The sequence below is a fragment of the Helicoverpa zea genome, chromosome 11 (genome assembly GCF_022581195.2).
Source record: "Helicoverpa zea isolate HzStark_Cry1AcR chromosome 11, ilHelZeax1.1, whole genome shotgun sequence".
NCBI classification, from domain to species: Eukaryota; Metazoa; Arthropoda; class Insecta; order Lepidoptera; family Noctuidae; genus Helicoverpa; species Helicoverpa zea.
The window spans coordinates 705,707-727,723 of NC_061462.1; the positions used below are offsets into that span (position 1 = coordinate 705,707).

A 22,017-nucleotide genomic window follows, 5' to 3' on the forward strand; every position below is an offset into this window, starting at 1 on the left:
TGATAATCAAACAATAATTTTCCAAAGTCGTGTCCTACAGATATTAAGTGATTTACACCAACCATCATACTATCCCAGCCACTATCAAACTTCACAAACATCCGTCCAAGCAAACTATCAAACAGCTCAAATGTCTATGCAGAGTGGCTACCAATCAGCTCAAATGCCTATGCAGAGTGGCTATCAAACATCCATTCAACGCAGTGCCTTCCAAAGCGGATGCGAAACATCACCGGCACCTATGCAATCGTCTCCACAAACGCCAAGGAATGATGATGTAAATGAGCCAGAACAAATTCATTTCGATGAGGAACTAACAAATTTGACGAATGACACACAATCGGAATACGAGTTTTGAATAACACTAAATTATGAAAATGATTAAACAGTATGATTATAGTAAAAATAGTTTATTTTTTTCTTACCTTACAGTTAATCCCAGCATCTCCAGAGGTTCGATGGGTTTTTAGGGTTCCGTAGCCAAAATGGCAAAAACGGAACCCTTATAGTTTCGTCATGTCCGTCTGTCCGTCTGTCCGTCTGTCACAGCCGATTTACTCGGAAACTATAAGTACTACAGTGATGAAATTTGATGGGAATATGTGTTGTATGAACCGCTACAAAAATATGACACTAAATAGTAAAAAAAAGAATTGGGGGTGGGGCCCCCCATACATGTAACTGAGGGATGAAATTTTTTTTTTCGATGTACATACCCGTGTGGGGTATCAATGGAAAGGTCTTTTAAAATGATATAAAGTTTTCTAAAAAACATTTTTCTTAAAGTGAACGGTTTTTGAGATATCAGCTCTCAAAGTCGTAAAAAGTATGTCCCCCCCCCTCTATTTTTATAACTACGGGGTATAAAATTCTAAAAAAAATAGAGGTGATGCATGCTAATTAACTCTTTCAACGATTTTTGGTTTGATCAAAGTATCTCTTATAGTTTTTGAGATAGGTTGATTTAACTGTAATTTACGGAACCCTTCGTGCACGAGTCCGACTCGCACTTGGCCGGTTTTTCTAAATATGTATTTCTTTTGTAAATGAGGCTTTATCAAACTAAGAACTTCTTCAAAATTTACTACACTCATCCTAAAGTAATCGAAAAATTTAACCTCGTCCACTTTTAGCGCCTCATATTTCCTTTTGAAGTGGTTTCCATCTTTATTCATAATTGTCAGTGATGGGTGCACCCAGTACTTTCTTTTCTGTTTCTTTTTCTTAATACGCCTTAACGCAAGCAGAAGTAGAACACGCGCAGTGCGGTCCATGTCTCACTAGAAACTGAACTGACGGTTAGCGTCTTGTCGTACGATGTCGTATCCGATGAAATTTTTGCGTTGCGACATCGCATCGCATAGCTGTGCAATGTTTTTGCGATGCGACGCCGTAACGCACTGTTGTGGCCTGGCCCTTAGGCGTCGTCCTAATTGGCAGCGATCGCGCGATGGCGCGATGCGTTCTCGTCGTGCGATGAGTTCAAACATACAGATTTCATCAGAGTGTCCTATTTGAACCTCGCAAGTAATCGTGCGAGCACATGAAATGTTTAATATTGATCGTGCGATGCGTTTGATCGTGCGACCATGTAATCAAAGCAACAGATCTCTTTTGAGTGTCCTAATTGGACACTCGCCCCTCGCGCGTCGACGCGATGCGTCGACGCGCGAGGGGCGCGGGACGAAAGGGGCAAGGGCCAACACCAGTGACACACAGTAGGTACTCGGCTCGCTCGCGGCCGGACGCGATTTTTTGTGTTTTCATTCTTCGTGTAAAGCGTTTGGCTATTCTGTTACACACAAGATGACATTCGAAGAAGATTTAATTAACCAAGTAGGTACGTTTACATCCTATTGTTTGGAATAAACAGAGTGAGGACTATAAAAACAGGTTGAAAAGTGAAAGAGCATGGGATATAATTGCGAGGAACGTAAATTTTAAAGCAATATTGCCCGACAGCAAAAACTGTGCATCTCTATAAAGAGCCATCGTGAAAGTGGCGTAAGCGCGACGGAGCGACGGCATCGCACGATAGACATCGCGCGATCTATTAGGACACCTGTAAGGCGTCGTCCTAATTGGCAGCGATCGCACGATGGCGCGATGCGTTTTTCATCTCACGATCTCACTATCTCACTTGCGAGGTTCAAATAGGACACTCTGATGAAATCTGTATGTTTGAACTCATCGAACGACGAGAACGCATCGTGTCATCGTACAATCGCTGTCAATTAGGACGACGTCTTAGATGAAAAACGCATCGCGCCATCGCGCGATCGCTGCCAATTAGGACGACGCCTTAGGGTTGGACCACATCTGGCAGCACGGAACCGCATTTGTTCCGCCTGTGCTACCACGTGCTGCAACACGCTACGGCATGCGGCAGCATACTACGAACTGGTGAAACTTATACTGTGAACTGGTGAAAGGATGCGTTTGCATAGTATCGCGCGCTTCAAAACGGAGTGTCCCTGCGGACCACTGCATTTTATTCGTGATGCCGATCGCGTCGACGATTCCGCCGCGTGCTATCGCATTATGCTTTCTGTCTCGGTCTAGCAAATGGCAGTTCTAAGCGACAGAAAGAGAAAGGGCGACGCGACGGAAAAAGGCGATTCCGTACTACCAGATGTGGTCCAACCCTTAATGTAACCTAACTAATACACCTGTAATACCGTGTTTCTGTAAATAAAGATTGTTATCTATCGTCATAACAACATTGTGGTGTTGCAGTCGGTGGACGCGGTGCGGGCGGCCCGCAGCCTGCTGGAGTACGCGGAGGAGTCCATCAAGGTGCCGCGGGCGCTGGTGGGCAAGGTCATCGGCAAGAACGGCAAGGTCATACAGGAGATCGTCGACAAGAGCGGCGTCGTGCGCGTGAGTATACATACGTCATCCGAACCTGTACTCGACTACATTTTCACTAAACATAAGTTTTTACTGAAAAATCATCCCAACATTAAACATGGAAGTTGGATGGCCATTTTGTTTATTTAACACTTTTAATGTGTAAATGTTGAATGATGATATTTTTGGTTTCTGGAAGCCTGTCTGTTGTTATTTGTCTTTAACCCGGCGGGAGTGTGGTGCGCAAAGATTACATAGAGTATGTGGTGGGGGTGTAACATACCCCACGGAACAAAACGTGTCCCTTCGTCCAGCATACTCACCATGGAATCCTGATATTTCATGAATGTCAAAAAACTGTTCTGAAATAGTGCTAAATAGTGCCCAAAGGAAAAAAATAGTGCTCTTGTACTTGCGAAGTTATAGCCATAGTTCGATGAGTATGCTGGACGAAGGTTTCGCCCAGCATACTCACCTCCGTCCGGAGAATCTGTATACGCTTCAAACATAATTCATACTTCAAAAAATAGTTCCCAAATAGTGCCAAACGGTGCCCAAAAAGAAAAAACAGTGCTCGAATAACTTCGGAGTTATAGGCTTCGTTCAGTGAGTATGCTGGGCGTAGGTTCTACGCCCAGCATACTCACCTCAGTGCGTGAATATCGAACGAGCTATAGGTACAATTTACGTCTCAAAAAATTGTGCTTGAAATAGTGCCCAATATCAGTCCAATTTTTGCTTGACTTTTGACCTAGAAAACCATTAAATTTGATTGTAAACTTCTACATACTAACGTAAAATGGGGTACAGTCGTCGACACATGTTTTTGGACAAAAATATTAAACTTTCTAATTGTAGACTTCATGTTATTGGAAATAATTATGGTATTTTCTCACATGTCAAAAACAAACAAAGAAACTGAGAAGCGCTTGTTCGTTTCGATTGCTTTGTGACACAAAATGGACCCTTATCACCTTCAAAATATAGATCAGTCTTGTCTAATAATCGTAAGATGTTAGGGCAGCGCCATCTAGTATTTAAACATAAACATATTCATTTGCGTCGCGGGCGCCGCGCGTCGCTTTGTGACACAAAATGGACCCTTATCACCTTCAAAATACAGATCAGTCTTGTCTAATAATCGTAAGATGTTAGGGCAGCGCCATCTAGTATTTAAACATAAACATATTCATTTGCGTCGCGGGCGCCGCGCGTCGTAAGCCCCATACCTATTGACCGTACGTGCATCCATTACTGCCACACTATATTGAACTTTATCACATGAGGAATACAGGTCAATTCCGTAAACGTTGTGGTACCGTCCTTGATCCGGAAAATGATTATTTTGAATAATTTTGTCAGTTGTAATGTAAGCATTAATAACAGAAACTTTATTTTTCATGCATGATTTACTTCATTTGATATCTTAATCCTTCAAGCGCCGTGATCTAGACAAAATATATAAAATCATTGTTCCTAGCTACCGGGGTCCCATGCGACGCGCGAAGGCTTAATCATATTATTATAAAGTATTATTAAAATAATGTGTAATTAATAATATTGCGATTCTAAAGTAAATACTCCCTTACATAGACAATTAATAATTTACACAAGACAAAAATTGTTAGAAAGAAAGTTAATAATATTGTATTCGACTGTACTCAATGTAATGTATGTAGAAGTTTACAATCAAATTTAATGGTTTTCTAGGTCAAAAGTCAAGCAAAAATTGGACTGATATTGGGCACTATTTCAAGCACAATTTTTTGAGACGTAAATTGTACCTATAGCTCGTTCGATATTCGCGCACTGAGGTGAGTATGCTGGGCGTAGAACCTACGCCCAGCATACTCACTGAACGAAGCCTATAACTCCGAAGTTATTCGAGCACTGTTTTTTCTTTTTGGGCACCGTTTGGCACTATTTGGGAACTATTTTTTGAAGTATGAATTATGTTTGAAGCGTATACAGATTCTCCGGACGGAGGTGAGTATGCTGGGCGAAACCTTCGTCCAGCATACTCATCGAACTATGGCTATAACTTCGCAAGTACAAGAGCACTATTTTTTTCCTTTGGGCACTATTTAGCACTATTTCAGAACAGTTTTTTGACATTCATGAAATATCAGGATTCCATGGTGAGTATGCTGGACGAAGGGACACAACAAAACGTCTTTTTACTAAGTATTTCTCCAAAATTTTACAAAATTATTACGAAGTATTACGAATGGGAATCCCTATAATAAAAATTTTAACAAATAAATACATATTTTTAAAACTTTTATTACTTACTTAGCAGTTGAACAATTTGAGAACTTTTTGGTGACAAAAATTTATTTGCTCTATTAAACTATTCATAAAATCAACCATAATGATTAAAACAAAATAAAAACTTCTAAATTAAGACGCCACCGTGATTTTGATAGCCGTTTGCCATGCCAAATTATAGGACTACCCGCTTACCAATGGATCTGAAATTTTGATATAGGTAAATTGATATCTTTATCTAGATTCTGCCAGAACGAAAACACGATACTGATAATTTTACTCGATCATAATTAATTCCGAAAACACGTCTAAAAAAGTACTATTTTTGAAATTACAAGGAAGTTACACTATCTTTATGTTTCAAAATTACTCTAATATATTCTTAACATCAATATTAAGGTTCTGTCAAAGTCATTTTTCCATAACTATTACCAAACATTTTTAATTAAAGTTTTAAGATATTGGATTTTTTGAGCGGCAGCGATCATGATAGACGCTACGCAATTCTGAACCTTATGTCCGTGCTCTAGCGATTGATACACAATGTGTACGGAGACGAGCCAGTCCGGCGATAGCCCTCGTCGAGGTCGGACCTGCGCATGTTGTCGCTCCGGCCGTAGGTATAATAATTTGTGACGATAACTCAGATTTGCGCGCGGCCCTATGTGTGCGTCGGCTTGTAAATATACAACTTTCGCTCGTGTGACAGTGACGTCGTCCGAGCATGACGTGTTCTTATCGCTTTTTGTTATGGGTACAGTCGTTTACAAAAATGTCTAGTTGTTCACGAAGAAAATGTTTAAGGAGTCAGGTAGCGTTTCAAAAAATGAAACAACATCCAAAGCTTTTTATTATTACATCTTACAGTTTTTCATTATTTTCTCATAAGTTTTTTCAAATTGACATTGACAGTATCTAAGAAATAAATGAGGTGAAATATCTAAGATGAATTAAATACTCCTTACATATTTTCTAGCTCGGGGTACGAGGACAATAAATAAAAGTGTGGACTTGATTTTTCAAGTAGCGATTCAGAATCATTATAAATAAATAAATATTTTTATTGGGTATTAAACAAATCAAAAACTAACTTAATAATTTCAATAGATATTTACACAGATAAATAAACATTAAATTACGTAATAACTGTTTTTCCTTAAACAGCCGTAACCCCTAAATAACTGTATTTGTACCCGACTGTACCTCTTGTCACGCACACAAAGTCACTGTATATGTACAAGGGTTACCCACACATAACCGCGCGCAAGACTGAGTTGAACTTACTATAAGCACTCTGAGAACAAAAAATCTATGGAGACCGTGTTATACTATAAATTCTTTTTTTTTACATTATATTATTATTTATATTTCAGTTTTAATAAATATGTTTAAAAATGAATTACTTAGCTTCATTACTTCTTTGATACCTTACAGCTTCACTACATACATTTATAGCATACATAACACACAAGATCTGCGACGCTTTTACTCCTTAACCACTTAATTTTTACTAGCTGTTTAACGCGATTTTAGCCGCATTCCCGGGGAACTTCTTCCTGTGCCCGGATAAAATATGGCCTACATTCACTGGGGATAGTGTAAATCTCTAATTGTGAAAGCAAATCAAATCAGTTAAGCAGTTTCAGAGCATATACAATCCACAGAAACAAACAATCAAATCTTCCCTCTTTATAACATTAGTATAAATTATTTAACACTGGTCAAACGCTTTCATTTGATACCCATATTGAGAGAGCTATAAAAAAACAATGCAATTCAGCATTTTCTGGCGGTGGCTATCTTGGACTTTAAATAATATTATACATGATTCTACATACTAATCAAGCCCTTTCATTTGATATCCATACTGAAGGAATTGTAAAAAATGTATGTTATTCGCCATTTTGTGGCGGCGGCCATCTTGGGCCGATATTCACCAAATAAAGCTAGGAACACTCCCGATTAATTTCATTTCAAACAAAAAAACCTAAATACATATCGATTCATCCATTCTGGATATACAAACACACATACACGACACACCACACATACATACACACAACCATACGCGTCCAAATTATCATATTACTCTTCATAAAAAGTTTTCATTACAAATAATTTTTGTAAGTACAACAAAAAAAAATCCGATCAAAAAATAAAAAACTTAGGTAAGTTGCGGCTCCCTATCTTCCCTGTTCGGTTCTCCTGACCCCGCGCTGACCTCGGCGTGTGCGATTGGCGCGAAATTCAAATTTTACACATTGAGTGAAGAGTATAGCTTGCGCGACGCGATAGACGCGGAAGTGTAGTGGGCGGAGCTATCTAAAATCAAAAAATCCGCGGTGCGGTCTTAACAAAAAAATAGATCTTCTTTCAATTAAAAAACACTAATGGAATCAAGTGGAATATCTTGGTAAGAGGCCTCGCCGTCAGCACAATTTTTGCAAGAAAATATTGCATGTTCTAGGCACAGTGATTTTCTGCAGCTTGCACAGACATGTTTTGTTTTCCGATCTTTTTTCCGAGGACAATCCGCACATCCTCGTCATCCCATTCCCACTCGCTGCTAATCGCTTCAAGGTCATCACACACTGTTTGCGTGTCAGATTCAAGCTCATGCTCACTGCATTGATCAAATTCTTCGGTAGAACTTAATTCATCTGAAGATTCGGATAAAACTTCATGAATAATGCTTCTTATACGTCTTTCATCTACCTCCAGTGCTATTTTTATTCAAAAAGTATAAAAAATATAAGTATACATGTAAAAATACATACATATAAAACAGACGAAAACAATACGCGAACTATGTGGCGGGGTGTGACTTACTCCACGGACGTTTACGCACGTGCATTCCAATCACCAGCCGGCGTAACACCGAGATCATGCCACTGTCCCCTCCTACCTCCAGCTACACGAAGCCACGAAATCTAGTTGTTACCAGTTAAAAAAATATTCCTAGGTAAACCAATGCTGGGGTATGCTACACCCCACCACACTCCCGCCGGGTTAAAAAAACTAGCTGTTCCACGTGGTTTCAAATCGAACAAGCAATTTCGGAGCCAGCAGTCGATGTGAAACAATGAAATGTTTTCTCTTTATATATTAGTATAGTTATCGGCACGGATATTGAGCTCTCGGCGGAAGAGTGGGGATCGCTTTGCGCACTGTACACATAAGGCAATAAGCCAACAAATCGCTTCTGCTCAGGTGAGGGTCAGGGCTCAATATCCCTGCCGATGATCGTACTAGCGACTCGGCCCGGTTTTGAGTATTTCCCCCAGTATTGAGTGGATGTTAATATACCGGGCGCTGAGTCAGTGGGGGAGTGTATGAGCAGCTGTGGTGCGCGCAGGTGAAGGTGGAGGGCGACAACGAGCCGCAGCCGTCGGCGCCGCGCGAGGAGGGCATGGTGCCCTTCGTGTTCGTGGGCACGCGCGAGAACATCGCCAACGCCAAGGTGCTCGTCGAGTACCACGTCGCGCATCTCAAGGTACGCACGATCACCTCGTACCCAGCATCGCACCCTTCCAAAATACTCATTCTAATTATTCCGCATTTTTAGATTGTACAGAAGTATTAGATATAATCATCATAAAGAAATAATCTGTATATCGTCACGTATGGAAGAAAAGAACGAGTGGAAATGCCATTGAGTTGTTCGTTTAGATGCAACTTCCTTAACCAAAGTGCAACACTGACGTGGCTGCAGCTCTGTGGCCTAAAAACAATCTTATACAAGAAATGTAGGATATAATTTCTAAATGTCTGATTAACCGACACTTGCTTTTGTACTGTTCTGTAAAGGCACTTCCACTCCTTCATTCGCTTTTCCTTTCCCAGGAGATTTCTGTATCAGGCACGGTTTTGTCTCAGATCTGTGCGTATACAGTCGGTTTTTCAAGTGAGACATGTAGTATTAACGATGAACATTGTCTGTATGGCAGGAGGTAGAGCAGCTGCGCGCGGAGAAGCTGGAGATCGACCAGCAGCTGCGCGTGGTGATGGGCGGCGGCAGCATGGCGTACCCGCCGCCGCGAGGACAGCCGCCCTCCCGCGCCCGCCGCACCCGCCCGCCGCACCACCGCTACCCCACCGGTAACACACGTACTCATACTGTACCCGCCGCCGCACCACCGCTACCCCACCGGTAACACACGTACTCATACTGTACCCGCCGCCGCACCACCGCTACCCCACCGGTAACACACGTACTCATACTGTACCCGCCGCCGCACCACCGCTACCCCACCGGTAACACACGTACTCATACTGTACCCGCCGCCGCACCACCGCTACCCCACCGGTAACACACGTACTCATACTGTACCCGCCGCCGCACCACCGCTACCCCACCGGTAACACACGTACTCATACTGTACCCGCCGCCGCACCACCGCTACCCCACCGGTAACACACGTACTCATACTGTACCCGCCGCCGCACCACCGCTACCCCACCGGTAACACACGTACTCATACTGTACCCGCCGCCGCACCACCGCTACCCCACCGGTAACACACGTACTCATACTGTACCCGCCGCCGCACCACCGCTACCCCACCGGTAACACACGTACTCATACTGTACCCGCCGCCGCACCACCGCTACCCCACCGGTAACACACGTACTCATACTGTACCCGCCGCCGCACCACCGCTACCCCACCGGTAACACACGTACTCATACTGTACCCGCCGCCGCACCACCGCTACCCCACCGGTAACACACGTACTCATACTGTACCCGCCGCCGCACCACCGCTACCCCACCGGTAACACACGTACTCATACTGTACCCGCCGCCGCACCACCGCTACCCCACCGGTAACACACGTACTCATACTGTACCCGCCGCCGCACCACCGCTACGCACGCTAGAGTTCGGTTATATCGCGCATCCAAGAGAATTTTTCAAAAGTCCGGGATAAAAACTACCCTATATTCTTTCTTAAGGTCAACTCTCATCTCTGTACCAAATTTCAGTGGTTTAGACCTGAAAGCGTAACAGACAGACAAAGTTACTTTCGCATTTATAATATTAGTATAGATGTTTGCACATTTTTCTCTGAATTTAAACAAGTTGTCGGATATCTCGTGACTCTCCCGAATTTTGTTGAATGTAGGATGCAGGTTAGTTGGTTATTGTGATGCATTTTATTATGAATGTCAATGAAAGTCAAATAAAATTGAGCCCGTTAAAAAATGAGACGTATTAAAAGTGTTTACAAACATCACAATCACATTAGAAAAAGAACTACTACGAAAAGTAACATTTTTACCGAGTAGGTAAGGAAATAATAATAAACTAAAAAAAACAAACTAATGGTGCTTTATTCTTCAAATGAAACGCTGACACATTCGGGCACCCCGGCCGGGCTCGCTCCGGGCTAGCTCCGGGCTCGCTCCGGGCTCCACTCGACGCACGCTCGCGGCACTCGCCACGAGCCGCACGCTTTCTCCGACTCAACTCGGTTTGCAAATATTTTAACTCGGGCTGACTCGCTCACGGTCTAACTCGAGTCGCCCATCGCTAGTTACAATAAGCGGCATTTCACTGTAGGCAAAGTCATTATGTCTTTTTATAAAGAATTATATGTGCAAACGGCTCGTGTTTAAACGCCGCCCAAAAAGTACCTATTTCGCAACCAAAAAAAATCCAAATGGTTACCAAAATGGATTAATGGTCACCAAATAACGTTTCCTAAAATATTATGAAATAAATCATTTTTTTCCTATTATTGTCTGTCATAAAAAAAACATATGGACGCCTTAAATAAAATACACTTTAGACCAGTGGTTCTTAACCTTTTAGTCATGAGGGACCACTTTAACTAAAGTTTGTCTTGCCGGGGACCACCTCATCGGTTTACCTAAATTAGCACTCTGCTAAACGCATGTCGGCAGTTGTGTAATTAAGCAAATGCAAATAAAGAAAAACTTGCCTATGTAGTTTCGAAATGCGCGCGTGAAGCGAGCACGAAATTTTTATCGGACTTAAACCAAATATTACGTAAAACTTAGCCCAAACGTACTTAACGTTTTATTTGTTGACAAATGCAAAAAAGAAAGTAAAAAAAAACAATGCCCAAAAAAGTTATAGCCAAAAATGAATTCTTAATTTTCGGTAGTTTTTGTATGTTATCATTATTATTTTTTATTTTATTCCACCTCAATTTCCGCACACATTTGCATATAAACAGCCCATATTTTTTGCCCGATGGATGTACGAATCACTAACCAATTGAGGCGCCAGAAGTGCTTGAATATTTTCATATTTCATATTTATAATTATTTGCATACCATAAAGTTATAAAGATGTTACAATAGGGTAATTAGGTACATATTATGGACCCTGTTAGGGCACAGCAAAAGAAGGCTAGAAGGTTTAATTCCAGTAGTAGATACAATAATAATAGATGCAATAGTAGATTAGGAAAATACAAGTTATTCATTCGACTATTTTCTTATCGTCAAGGTATTCTTTAACGCTATAGTAGCATTTGCTTAGGAGAAGTTTTTTCAATTTGTTTGCAAATATATGTGTCTTTTTTTCATTTCTTAGTGTTTCAGGTAGTTTGTTGTAGATTTTTATAGACATGACTAGTGGGCTTGATGAGTGTATTTGTAATCGGGATGATGGTAAGTTTAGGCGTGTTTTGTGTCGAAGTGTGTATTTTGTCTGTATGTCTCCTCGTGTGGTGTAAAGATCTTTGTGTGTGTGTGCGAATTTACAGATTTCCAGTATATATAAGGAGGGTAATGTGAGAATGTTTAATTTTATGAAGTGTGGTTTGCAACTATCTGTTTGGTCTATGTTAACTAATGTCCGAATTAACTTCTTTTGTGTTGTGAATAGTGCTGGCGCGTCGGTGCTATTTCCCCACATTATTATTCCGTAGTTTAGCCATGCATGCGCATAGGCATAGTAGGTAGTTAGAGCCGTTTTTAAGTCTGTTGTCTTCTTAATTTCACGGAGAGCATATACAAATTTTGATAGTTTTGATTTAGTTTTTAGTACGTGCGATTTCCAATTTATGTTTGTGTCTATTGTGATTCCTAGTAATGTAAATTCATTTACTTGTTCTATGTTGTGGTTGTTAAAGGAGAAATTTAAACAAAGAGGCTTTTTTTGATGAGGGTGAAATATTATAGTTTTAGTTTTTTCAAAATTAGCTTCGAGATTGTGTGCATCCATCCAGGTTATTGTTTTAGTTAATATATTTTCAAGGGTAGAATTAATGTTTGTGATGTTATGACACGGTGTGATAATCGATATATCATCAGCGAACAAAACAGAAAGGCCAGTTCCTTCTAAGGTTTTGGGAAGATCGTTTATATAAACGAGAAAAAGAAGGCACCCAATAACACTTCCTTGTGGTATTGAGGCTGTTACTGTTTTGCTATCGGAGCGGTATGTTTGAATTTCTTTTTTTTTATCATTAAAGTGTTCTAACTCTACAAATTGAGTTCTGTTTTCTAAATAAGAACTGAACCATTCATGTGTTTTCCCGCGGATACCTATTCCATAGAGTTTATTTAACAGTATTTGATATTGTACCTTATCGTATGCCTTAGTCATATCTAGGAGCAGACCGATTGCGTATTTTTTGCTATTAATTATATTTATTTATTTATTTATTTAATGCTTCTGCACATTTCGTACAAGGCGGACTTAACGCCATAGGCGTTTTCTGCCAGTCTACCTTTGGGTGGTGGAGAAAAAGCTGTGGTAGGTGCAAAGTTTTTGTTAAAAATATTGTCAACAAAGAACACAAAAATATATATATATATTTACAATATATGAATAATAATAAATATACAGTATACATACATACTTAAATACATACATACTACAATACATACAATATTACATTTGCCAAGAGAGGCCAAGAAACAAATTAACAACAATAAAATAAAGTAAAAAAAATAAGAAAAAAACACCAAAAAAAAAACTGTCTACAGTTGCGACTCTGCCAATTTCGTATGGATGTGGTCGCGTAATTTCTTTTTGAAGGAATAACGACTGTTGACCATCCTGATCTCCAGCGGTAGCTCATTCCAGAGAAGAATAGACTTAACAAAGAAGGAAGAATGAATAATATCTGAACGGTGAGCAGGGCAGTGAAGAAGACGATTATTAGAGGAGCGGAGATTTTTATTGTGCTGTGAACACACAAACTGAAAGTGGGAGGTTAAGTATGAAGGTGAAGATGGGGTAAATAGTATAGAAAAAAGAGTAGTTAAAGCCCTCATCACACGTCGTTGTCTTATCGGTAGCCATTTAAGTTGCGCTCGATACGCTGACACATGATCGTACTTGCGGAGATTAAAAACGAATCGAATGCAATTGTTGAGAAGCCGGTCAAGTTTATTGAGCAGATCTGCATTCAGGTCATAGTAGCAAACATCACCATAGTCAATTATGGGAAAGATTAAGGTTTGCATAAGCGTCGCCTTAACATTGAAAGGGAGAAAATTTTTCAAGCGATAGAGGAACCGTAGCGTGCTAGTAACTTTCTGACTGACAGCTGCAACCTGTGATTGCCAGTTTAGCGTGGAGTCAATGTGTAGGCCAAGATTTTTCACAGTGCAACTGTACAGAATGTTGATGCCGTTAAAAGCTAAAGGTGGCAAGCCAACACTATCAACTTTGCTCATAGTTCTCGAGCTCCCAATAATAATGGCTTGACATTTGGTAGGGTTAACCTCCACCCCAAACCTGTCAGACCAATTTTTCACTACTTCTAGATCAGAATTAATTAGATCAAGCGTATTAATCAAGTCCGTAGCTTTGGTGTGTCGATAAAGCTGCAAGTCATCAGCATAAAGATGATACGAACACTGAAGCTCGAGAGTGAGTAGATTTATAAATATCGAGAATAGAAGAGGTGAGAGTATGCCGCCTTGTGGAACGCCAGCATTCAAAGTACACCAAGTTGATGAGCCTTCATCCACCCGAACAGACTGCTGACGATCCCGAAGATAAGAGGAAAACCAGTCTATTGATTCAGAAGAGACCATAAAATGGGATAGGATAGATAACAGGATGTCATGACTGACGGTATTGAATGCATTCGAAAAGTCGACTAGAACCAGCACTGTTAGGTTAGCGTCTTCCGTAGCACGTCTAATATCGCCAGTCACTTTAAGGAGGGCAGAGGAAGTGCTGTGGCCCGGCCTAAACCCAGATTGTAGTGGGCTCATGAGTTTGTTTACATGAATAAAACGCGCAAATTGCTTATGAGCACAAGCCTCAAGCACTTTGGACAAAAAGGGAAGAATAGAGATAGGACGGAAATGACTGGGGAGAGTGGGACTAGAAATTTTGGGAAGAGGACGTACGTACGCTTTTCTCCAAAGCAAGGGGAAAGTTCTAGAGAAGAAGGAGTAGTTGACAATGTGGGTGATAACAGGCAGGATCGGGACAAGGATGGTAACAATCATTTGCCGACTGATGTTATCACATCCCATCGCTTTTGATTTAATGGAGAGGATAATTTTTCTGATCTCTCCCTCATCGACTGGCTGAAAATGAAAAGGATTTATATTAGGACGCGTTAGACGTGATATGAAATTTAGAGTATCCTGTTTGGTTAAATAATCCAAATCAGAAGATGTGCTGAAAAGACTGTTTAAAGCATCTAAAGATATAGAACTAGGTAGGTCTAAATGACGCGATTTGCCAATACCCAGAGTCCCTAGAAACTTCCAGATATCGGCAGAGGTCGATGATGAGACATTGTTTAGTATATGGCGGCGTTTAGCGTTGCGTATCATCAAATTACACCGATTCCTAGCAGCCTTATATAAAGCCCAGTTTTCATCCGTACGTTCCCTTTTAAACTTGCGAAACGCCCGGTTCCTCCTGCGCATGGCAATCTTGATAAGACTGGTCATCCAAGGTGCTGGTGGCCGTTTTACCCTTACCTTTTTAACTGGTGCATGGACATCGTACAGCTTGTTCACAAAGTTGTTAAATATTGTGACCTTGTCATTAACGGAATCAGCTGTCATCAAAGGTGTCCAATCAATTTTAAATGCGTCCTCAAGCAACCGATCTACATCCATGCGTGCGAAGCACCGCCTATGCAGAACCTTAGTCTTGGGCTTGGGAGGTTTCAGGATATAGGAAAGGAAAATGAGGTCGTGATGAGAGAAGCCAGGAGCAAGATATTGACCGTGAGAGGAAACAAGGGATTGATTGGAAATGATCATTACATCCAGCCAGGAATCATTACCGACCGTGGATCGATGAGTAGCCTGGAGAGGAAGTACAATTAAGCTGGACGATTGTACAAGGTGCAGGAGTTTACGGGTACGAGGAGAATTAGGAGTAAGGAGGTTTGTGTTCAAATCACCCATGATAATGTAATGTGCATACTCTGAACCCAGCGATTCTAAAACCGATTCAAAATCAGTGAAGTAATCGACAGAAGGGGGGCAGTAGACAACACCAACGACAGCTTTGGCACCCTTCACTGAAACCTCTAGAAAGAGATATTCAGCACTTGGTAGAGGACCAGAAGAGCGAGCCAAAATCCTATAAGGAAAATCTGATCGAAGGTAAATTGCCACGCCACCCCCTCTTCTCGCAAGCCGATCATTCCGAATAAGAACGAAGCCAGGAAGAGAGTACGAGGTGGACAAGAGATCTGGTTTAAGCCAGCTCTCAGAAATCAGGATGGCGTGAACATTAATATTACTAAAAGTCACAACGAGTTCACTGTAGTGACTCGGGATACTCTGAGCATTGATGTGACATACATTGAAAAAATTATTTATTTGTTGGAATTGTGCTCTCAAAGTATCACCGAGGGTATCAGGTAATGAGCAGAAACTATCATCGTTATCACCAACATCCAAGGATTCATTAGCAGAATGGAAACTATCACTATCAGAATTCATAAATGGCAAATGATATATAAAACAAATATTTATAAGTACCTATATAAAACTAAAACTAAATAAAAAATAAATTTACTTTTTTAACTATTCCAACACCACCCGCCAGCGAACACCAATAAACAATGAATAAAACAACAAAAAAACGTTAACAGCAAAACAGTAAATAAAATAAAAACTGACACGAAAATAGCAAAAAAAAAAAAACACACACATAAAACACAAAAAAAAAATGATACACTAATGGGTTACATTATTATTATAGTATATGAAAAGCATATGAAAAGCAAACAGATAAAACTATTTATGTGCGTCTTGTCATTCCATTAAAGTGTGACTATGCATGTTTGACACATGACATATCTGACATTACTTAGTTTGACATTCTAAAAGGATTTGAGATTTAACAAAATAGGAACGAATAATATTTATTTTCTAGAGGGTAAACTAAGATTAGAATAAAATAAGTGAACTTAAACAACAAGAGATACACGAAGTAACATTACACTAACTAAAATAACAAAATAATCCAAAGGAAAGTAGATCTAAACATCCACTGTGAAGAAAATTGTGGAAAACGTGAGTATAAATATGATAATTACATATTGAGAAATGCCAGTCGTCACATACCTAATGCACAAGTGTTTTCAGATCAATCAGTCGAGGATGCATTAGACTTCACCGGGTACTTCTCCAGAAGCGGTATCAGTTCTTCCAATGAAGAAATCCTATGCCGGGTCCCATCTGAAGTCCTGACGACAATCACACCGTCCTGCGACCAACATGATCGCATACCGAAGTGCTGCCTGGCCTTGGTGAAGATGGACTGCCTGGTCTTAGTCAAGAACTCCTTCACTGAGATTTTGGTTATATTAAGGGCCTCCTGTATGAATTTATACACAGCTAGAGTAGTTGACCTGTGTTTGCGAAAACCATTTTGGCATTCATTAAATATTTTATATTTCTCGCAGAATGCGTATACACGGTTGCACATTGCTTTCTCAAAAATCTTTGATGCAGTTGGTAAAAGAGCTATGGGACGATAATTGCTAGGGTTTGTTTTTGCGTTTTTCTTATGTAGAGGTTTCACTATTGCTATTTTGAGCTGGTCAGGGAAAACGCCTTCTTCGAAAGATTGATTTATGAGTAGATAGAACGGTAAGGTAAGTTCATCTGCACATTTCCTGAGTAGTTTTGGTGGGAGGTCATCAATGCCGTGGCTGGTTTTATTTTTAAGATTTTTTATTAATGCATGTATTTCATATGGATCTACAGGGTTGAGAAACATTGTGTTCTCTGGAGTGGAATGTACGGGGTTGCATGTTGGTCTGTTAGTTTGACTTTGGCTGTTTTCACCGATAGATGTAAAAAAGTTGTTAAAAATGTCTGCGATTTGTTTGGGGTCAAAAATTATTTTGTTGTTTACTTGTAGTCTTAGGTTTGTTCGTTTTTTTTTTAATATTTTGTTGGCGCGTTCGTTAATTATATTCCACATTGTTTTTACTTTATTATTTGATTTATTTATTTTGTTTATATATTGTATTTTTTTTGCTTTAGTTACAATTTGTTTTAGAGTTTTTTCGTATTTTCTGTAATAGTTTGTTATTATTGGATTTTTTGCCTTTATTGTAAGTGTTTTTAGTAATCTTTTATTTTTGCAGGATATTTTTATGCTTTTAGTTAGCCAATCTTTTTTGTGTTCGTTTTTTATTTTTATCCTACATATTGGTATACTTTCATTCAATACATTTGTTAGTGTATCGTGAAATCCTTTATAGTTATCGTTCACATTTTGATCTGTCGTTATAATGTTGTTCCAATCTATGGTCGTCAACATGGATTTAAATTTTAATATATTAACATCGTTGAATGATCTCTTGTTTGTGTAAAAGGTGGTTTGTGAGGTGGAAATTTTTGGTATGCTGATGTTTATTGTCGTTGCGCTATGGTCTGAGAAACCTAGATCTTCTACACATGTGGATATTCTATTTGGGTGAAAATTTGTGAATATTAGGTCGATGCATGTTGATGTGGTTTGAGTAGTACGTGTGGGTTTTCTTATATGTTGAGTGTACTTAAATTCTAACATTAAATCTAGAAATTGACTAGTTTTTACATTGGTATCTAAAATATTTATGCTAAGATCTCCTATAACAACATTATGTTTAGAATATTTAGTGTTTATATTATTTAGAATAATATTTAACTGACTATAAAATGTAACTTCTTCTCTCCTATTCCAATAAATTGTTAATAATAATATATTCTCCTTAGGTAATTCTATTGCCCATAATTCTATTACATAATCAATGGACATATTGGTAATATCATTTCTTACAATATACTCAAAGTGGTCTTGCAGTAGAATGCAGACGCCACCACCTCCGCGCGTGCTTCTGCAGTATGATGCTGCAACGTTGTACCCGCTGAATTGTATCATACTAAGTTTTTCCTTTGTTAGCCATGTCTCTGATATACATATTGCGTTATATATAGGGTTTTGTTCAATGAATGCTTCTAGAATGTGTTGTTTATTGTTGATGCTTTGAAAGTTTTGGAACAGTATTTTAAATTGTTGGCCTTTGCTTGCGAAAGCAATGGTTGTCTGTAAAAGCGTCGTGTGTTGTTTCATTTGGTGGGTTAGGTTGGTATTTTCTATTTTCAGCGTTTTCTTTTATGTTAAAGCTTTCATCCTTCTCATTATTACTGTTTTTTTTATTATTTATTAGTTACCCTTCGATATATAATTTATTGTTTCGTATCACTGCAAATAAGCCTTTATTTCTAGCTTTCATCATTTCTTCTCGCAAGTATTGTCTTTCTTTACGTGCATTTTCATCTAAATATTCGGATATGGATATTCTTGTTTCTTGAAAATAGTGGCCGTTATTCAGTATGTATTTTACCATTCTTTTACTTATTAGTTCTATTATTAGTGGTCGAGTCCTCGCAGTGTTCTTGCCTACTCTGTATATGTTTTCTATATATCCTGTTAGATCTACTTGTAAGATATCTCGAAACATGTGAATTAGCCTGTCGTGGAGTAGAGGTTCCGGTTCTTTTAGGTATTCGGCAAAGTCGTACACGACAATTTTCTTCAGGTTGCTCTCCGTGCATTGGACAGTGGTGGGAGTGGAATTATATTTTATTTTTAATATTTCTTGTTTTAGTTTTTCATTTTCTCTTATTAAGGTTTCTATTTTTGTGTTGACTTTTTCTATTTCTTGTTTTTTTTGGTCGTTTTGTTTAGATAAATAATTAGTTTTCTGTTCAAAATCTTCTGTGAGCTTTGAAATGGCTTTATTTATTTCCATTTGGATTGTACTCCGCAAGTCCGATATTATGGATTCGTTATTTTCTTTTAGACGTATCATTATCATTTCGCTTAAATTTTGTAATGTTAATTCAGTTTGTATTTGGTTTCCAGAATTATTTTCAGGTGTTTGGAGTGTGTCGCCTAACAAACTTTCTTCAAAACTTGTTTCAAAATGACTGGTGCGTATTTTTGTAGGTTTCCTTATCGTGATATTATTGTCTTCATTTGGTGTAATATTCTGTTGCAGTATCATACTCTGCGAGCGCACAGGAGTGTCAGTGTTATCGAATTTGGGCATTTTACTTCGACAACCCTGACATTTCCAGGTTTTTTTTTGGTCTGGGGTCATGGATGTCTTAAAAAGTGCTCGGGGAATGTTTGGGCACTCTAAATCGTACCTGCAGTTACATTGCATACAAGTGAGATGTTCACAGGTGTGAAGGTGTTGAGTACATCCGGCGCATTTTTGCTCCACTTTATTTATTTTTGATGCTGGTGCTGCCATCTTGCGGGGAGTAGCGAAATTTCTCACTTGGCTGTCCTTTTTTTGTTTTACTTGGATGATAGATGGCGCTGTTGTGTGTTTTACTACAGGTGATTGTATTTGTTTTTGTTGTTATTTTTATGTGTTTAAAGGATATTTGAGATAAGTAGGAATTAGAAAGTTCTTTTTATCACTGTTGTACCTTATAAGCTCCGTCGTAAGTAGTTTTGTTATCGATCTGGTTCACAAAACTTCACTTGAAAAGTTCTGACAGTTGAACTTTTTAACACTTAATTTCTTCCAAAATGTGTTGTATAACGACTGTACTCTAACTTATAACACTGCAGGTTACAGTTTGTCACAGCTTTACACACTTTTTATAGCTATTTTCTCACTTCAACTATTTTTAAAGCTTTTTTTCGCGGAGCCGATGTTTGTTTACGCACTGTCAAATCTACCCTCTCGAATATACTCAGCGGTGCCTGGATCTAAGAAAGTTCGATGTAACTGGTGGTGTCTTCTCTCTTATAATAAACAATTCCATTTTGTCAGAAGTTACAGAAAGTATGAAAATCGAAGATCACGACAAGTAATTAAAAAAATGAAATTGAAAAAATCTATAAAATGTTTTATTTGATTTTGCTGAAATTTTTTCTGGCATTATATATTTTTTACTTTCATAACAAAAAAAATCTATATTTAACGGGCTATCTAGCCATATAGGTCTCGTTCGTGGTGGACATTTGGACCGGAATCGCCCATTGTCCTTTAGCCCAAACGTACTGGGTTATTCCCGCTCGGTAACACCCTGTCATCAACACTGTTGACGATCGGGAAAAAAAAGTTTCGTTCGTTCACAGTGTTGACGAACGCTACTTATTATTTTAGTGTAAAATGGTTATTATGCATATGATAAGGCCACTTTTATTTTCTAGTTCCTTGTGTTTTAAAAGATCTAACATAATTCATAAAAAGATTTAAAAAATCTATGACATTTTATTTCCATATTTTAAAAATAAAAACCAGCATTCATGGACACTGTGAACGAACGAAACTTTTTTTTCCCGATCGTCAACAGTGTTGACGAAAGGGTGTTACCGAGCGGGAATTACCCAACGTACTTAACTTTTTGTTTGTTGACAAATCCAAAATTAAGCGCATACAGTTTCTGAATACGCGAGCGAAGCGAGCGCGAAATTTTAATTATTTTTTATTTAAGACTCAAAACCAAAATTACGTAAAATGTAGCCCAAACATACATTTTCATGAATGGGGGGGACTAGGTACGACACACCCGATATACGTCCATGCTAAAACTCGCAAACTCGCTCGCAATTATAAGTAAATAAAAATAAAGTTAGATAACGACTAGCAACGTCGCGAAGCTAAACTTCGCGGGCCACTTGGAATCCCTCCAAGGACCACCAGTGGTCCGCGGACCACCGGTTAAGAACCAATGCTTTAGACTAAATATTATATATGACAATATAATAATGTACCAATGTGTTACCAATTATGTAATACCATGAGTTCTAATTTGGTAATTTCCTCTAGGGTAAAAAAGCTAACAATCGCTAGAATATTTCCCAAATACTAATTAATATACTCAATAACTTTATTGGCATACCATAATGTGTACAGGCTGGTGGGTAAAATTAAAAGAAACAATTATGGTCCCTGTCGGGCACAGCAAAGTTAGTTTTTGGAGGAGAGGACGAAGAGAAGAGAAGCTTTTTAAACATAATAATATGTGTGTAATGTGTATTTGTACACAGAAGCTGTTGGTGTCCCTTTAAATAAATAAATAAATAAATAAATATGGAATTAAATGTAGAAAATCTTGTATTTAGATATTTGAGTAGGTATTCTTTCTGTGTAGATTATAATTTATTATTTATTAAAGGCGAATGGCAGGCTTGTATGGGACTTTCGTACCGCTAATAAAACTTCGTGTTTTGGGATATTTTTTGTTTTAATTGGTACCCACCAATATGATAGACAAGCCCTTTGTAAATTCATAGATTTTTAGAACGTGGGAAGTAAAAGTTATTGCCAGTTTCGTATTTTAAGGTTATGCACTACACTACTACAGTGTACCCATGTAGGTTGTTTTAGCTAGGTACATAAACATTGTTATGGTTATAAAATAAATGTTCTACCTAGCTCGTCTCTTAATCAACAGCCAAGAAACAACA

General features: G+C 38.9%; 1 protein-coding gene across 10 annotated transcripts in view; it reads left to right on the forward strand.

Moving 5' to 3' along the window:
- Nucleotides 1-22,017, forward strand: part of LOC124634373 (fragile X mental retardation syndrome-related protein 1 homolog A) — a 46,480-nt gene that overhangs the window by 18,633 nt on the left and 5,830 nt on the right. For 7 of the 10 annotated variants that reach the window (XM_047169939.1, XM_047169942.1, XM_047169938.1 and 4 more), the window contains exons 8-10: nucleotides 2,737-2,880; nucleotides 8,459-8,611; nucleotides 9,066-9,216. In XM_047169939.1, coding sequence (XP_047025895.1) covers nucleotides 2,737-2,880; nucleotides 8,459-8,611; nucleotides 9,066-9,216 — 448 coding nt within the window. The remainder of the gene's footprint in view (nucleotides 1-2,736; nucleotides 2,881-8,458; nucleotides 8,612-9,065; nucleotides 9,217-22,017) is intronic. The other 3 variants (XM_047169940.1, XM_047169944.1, XM_047169946.1) reach the window with 1 other exon arrangement.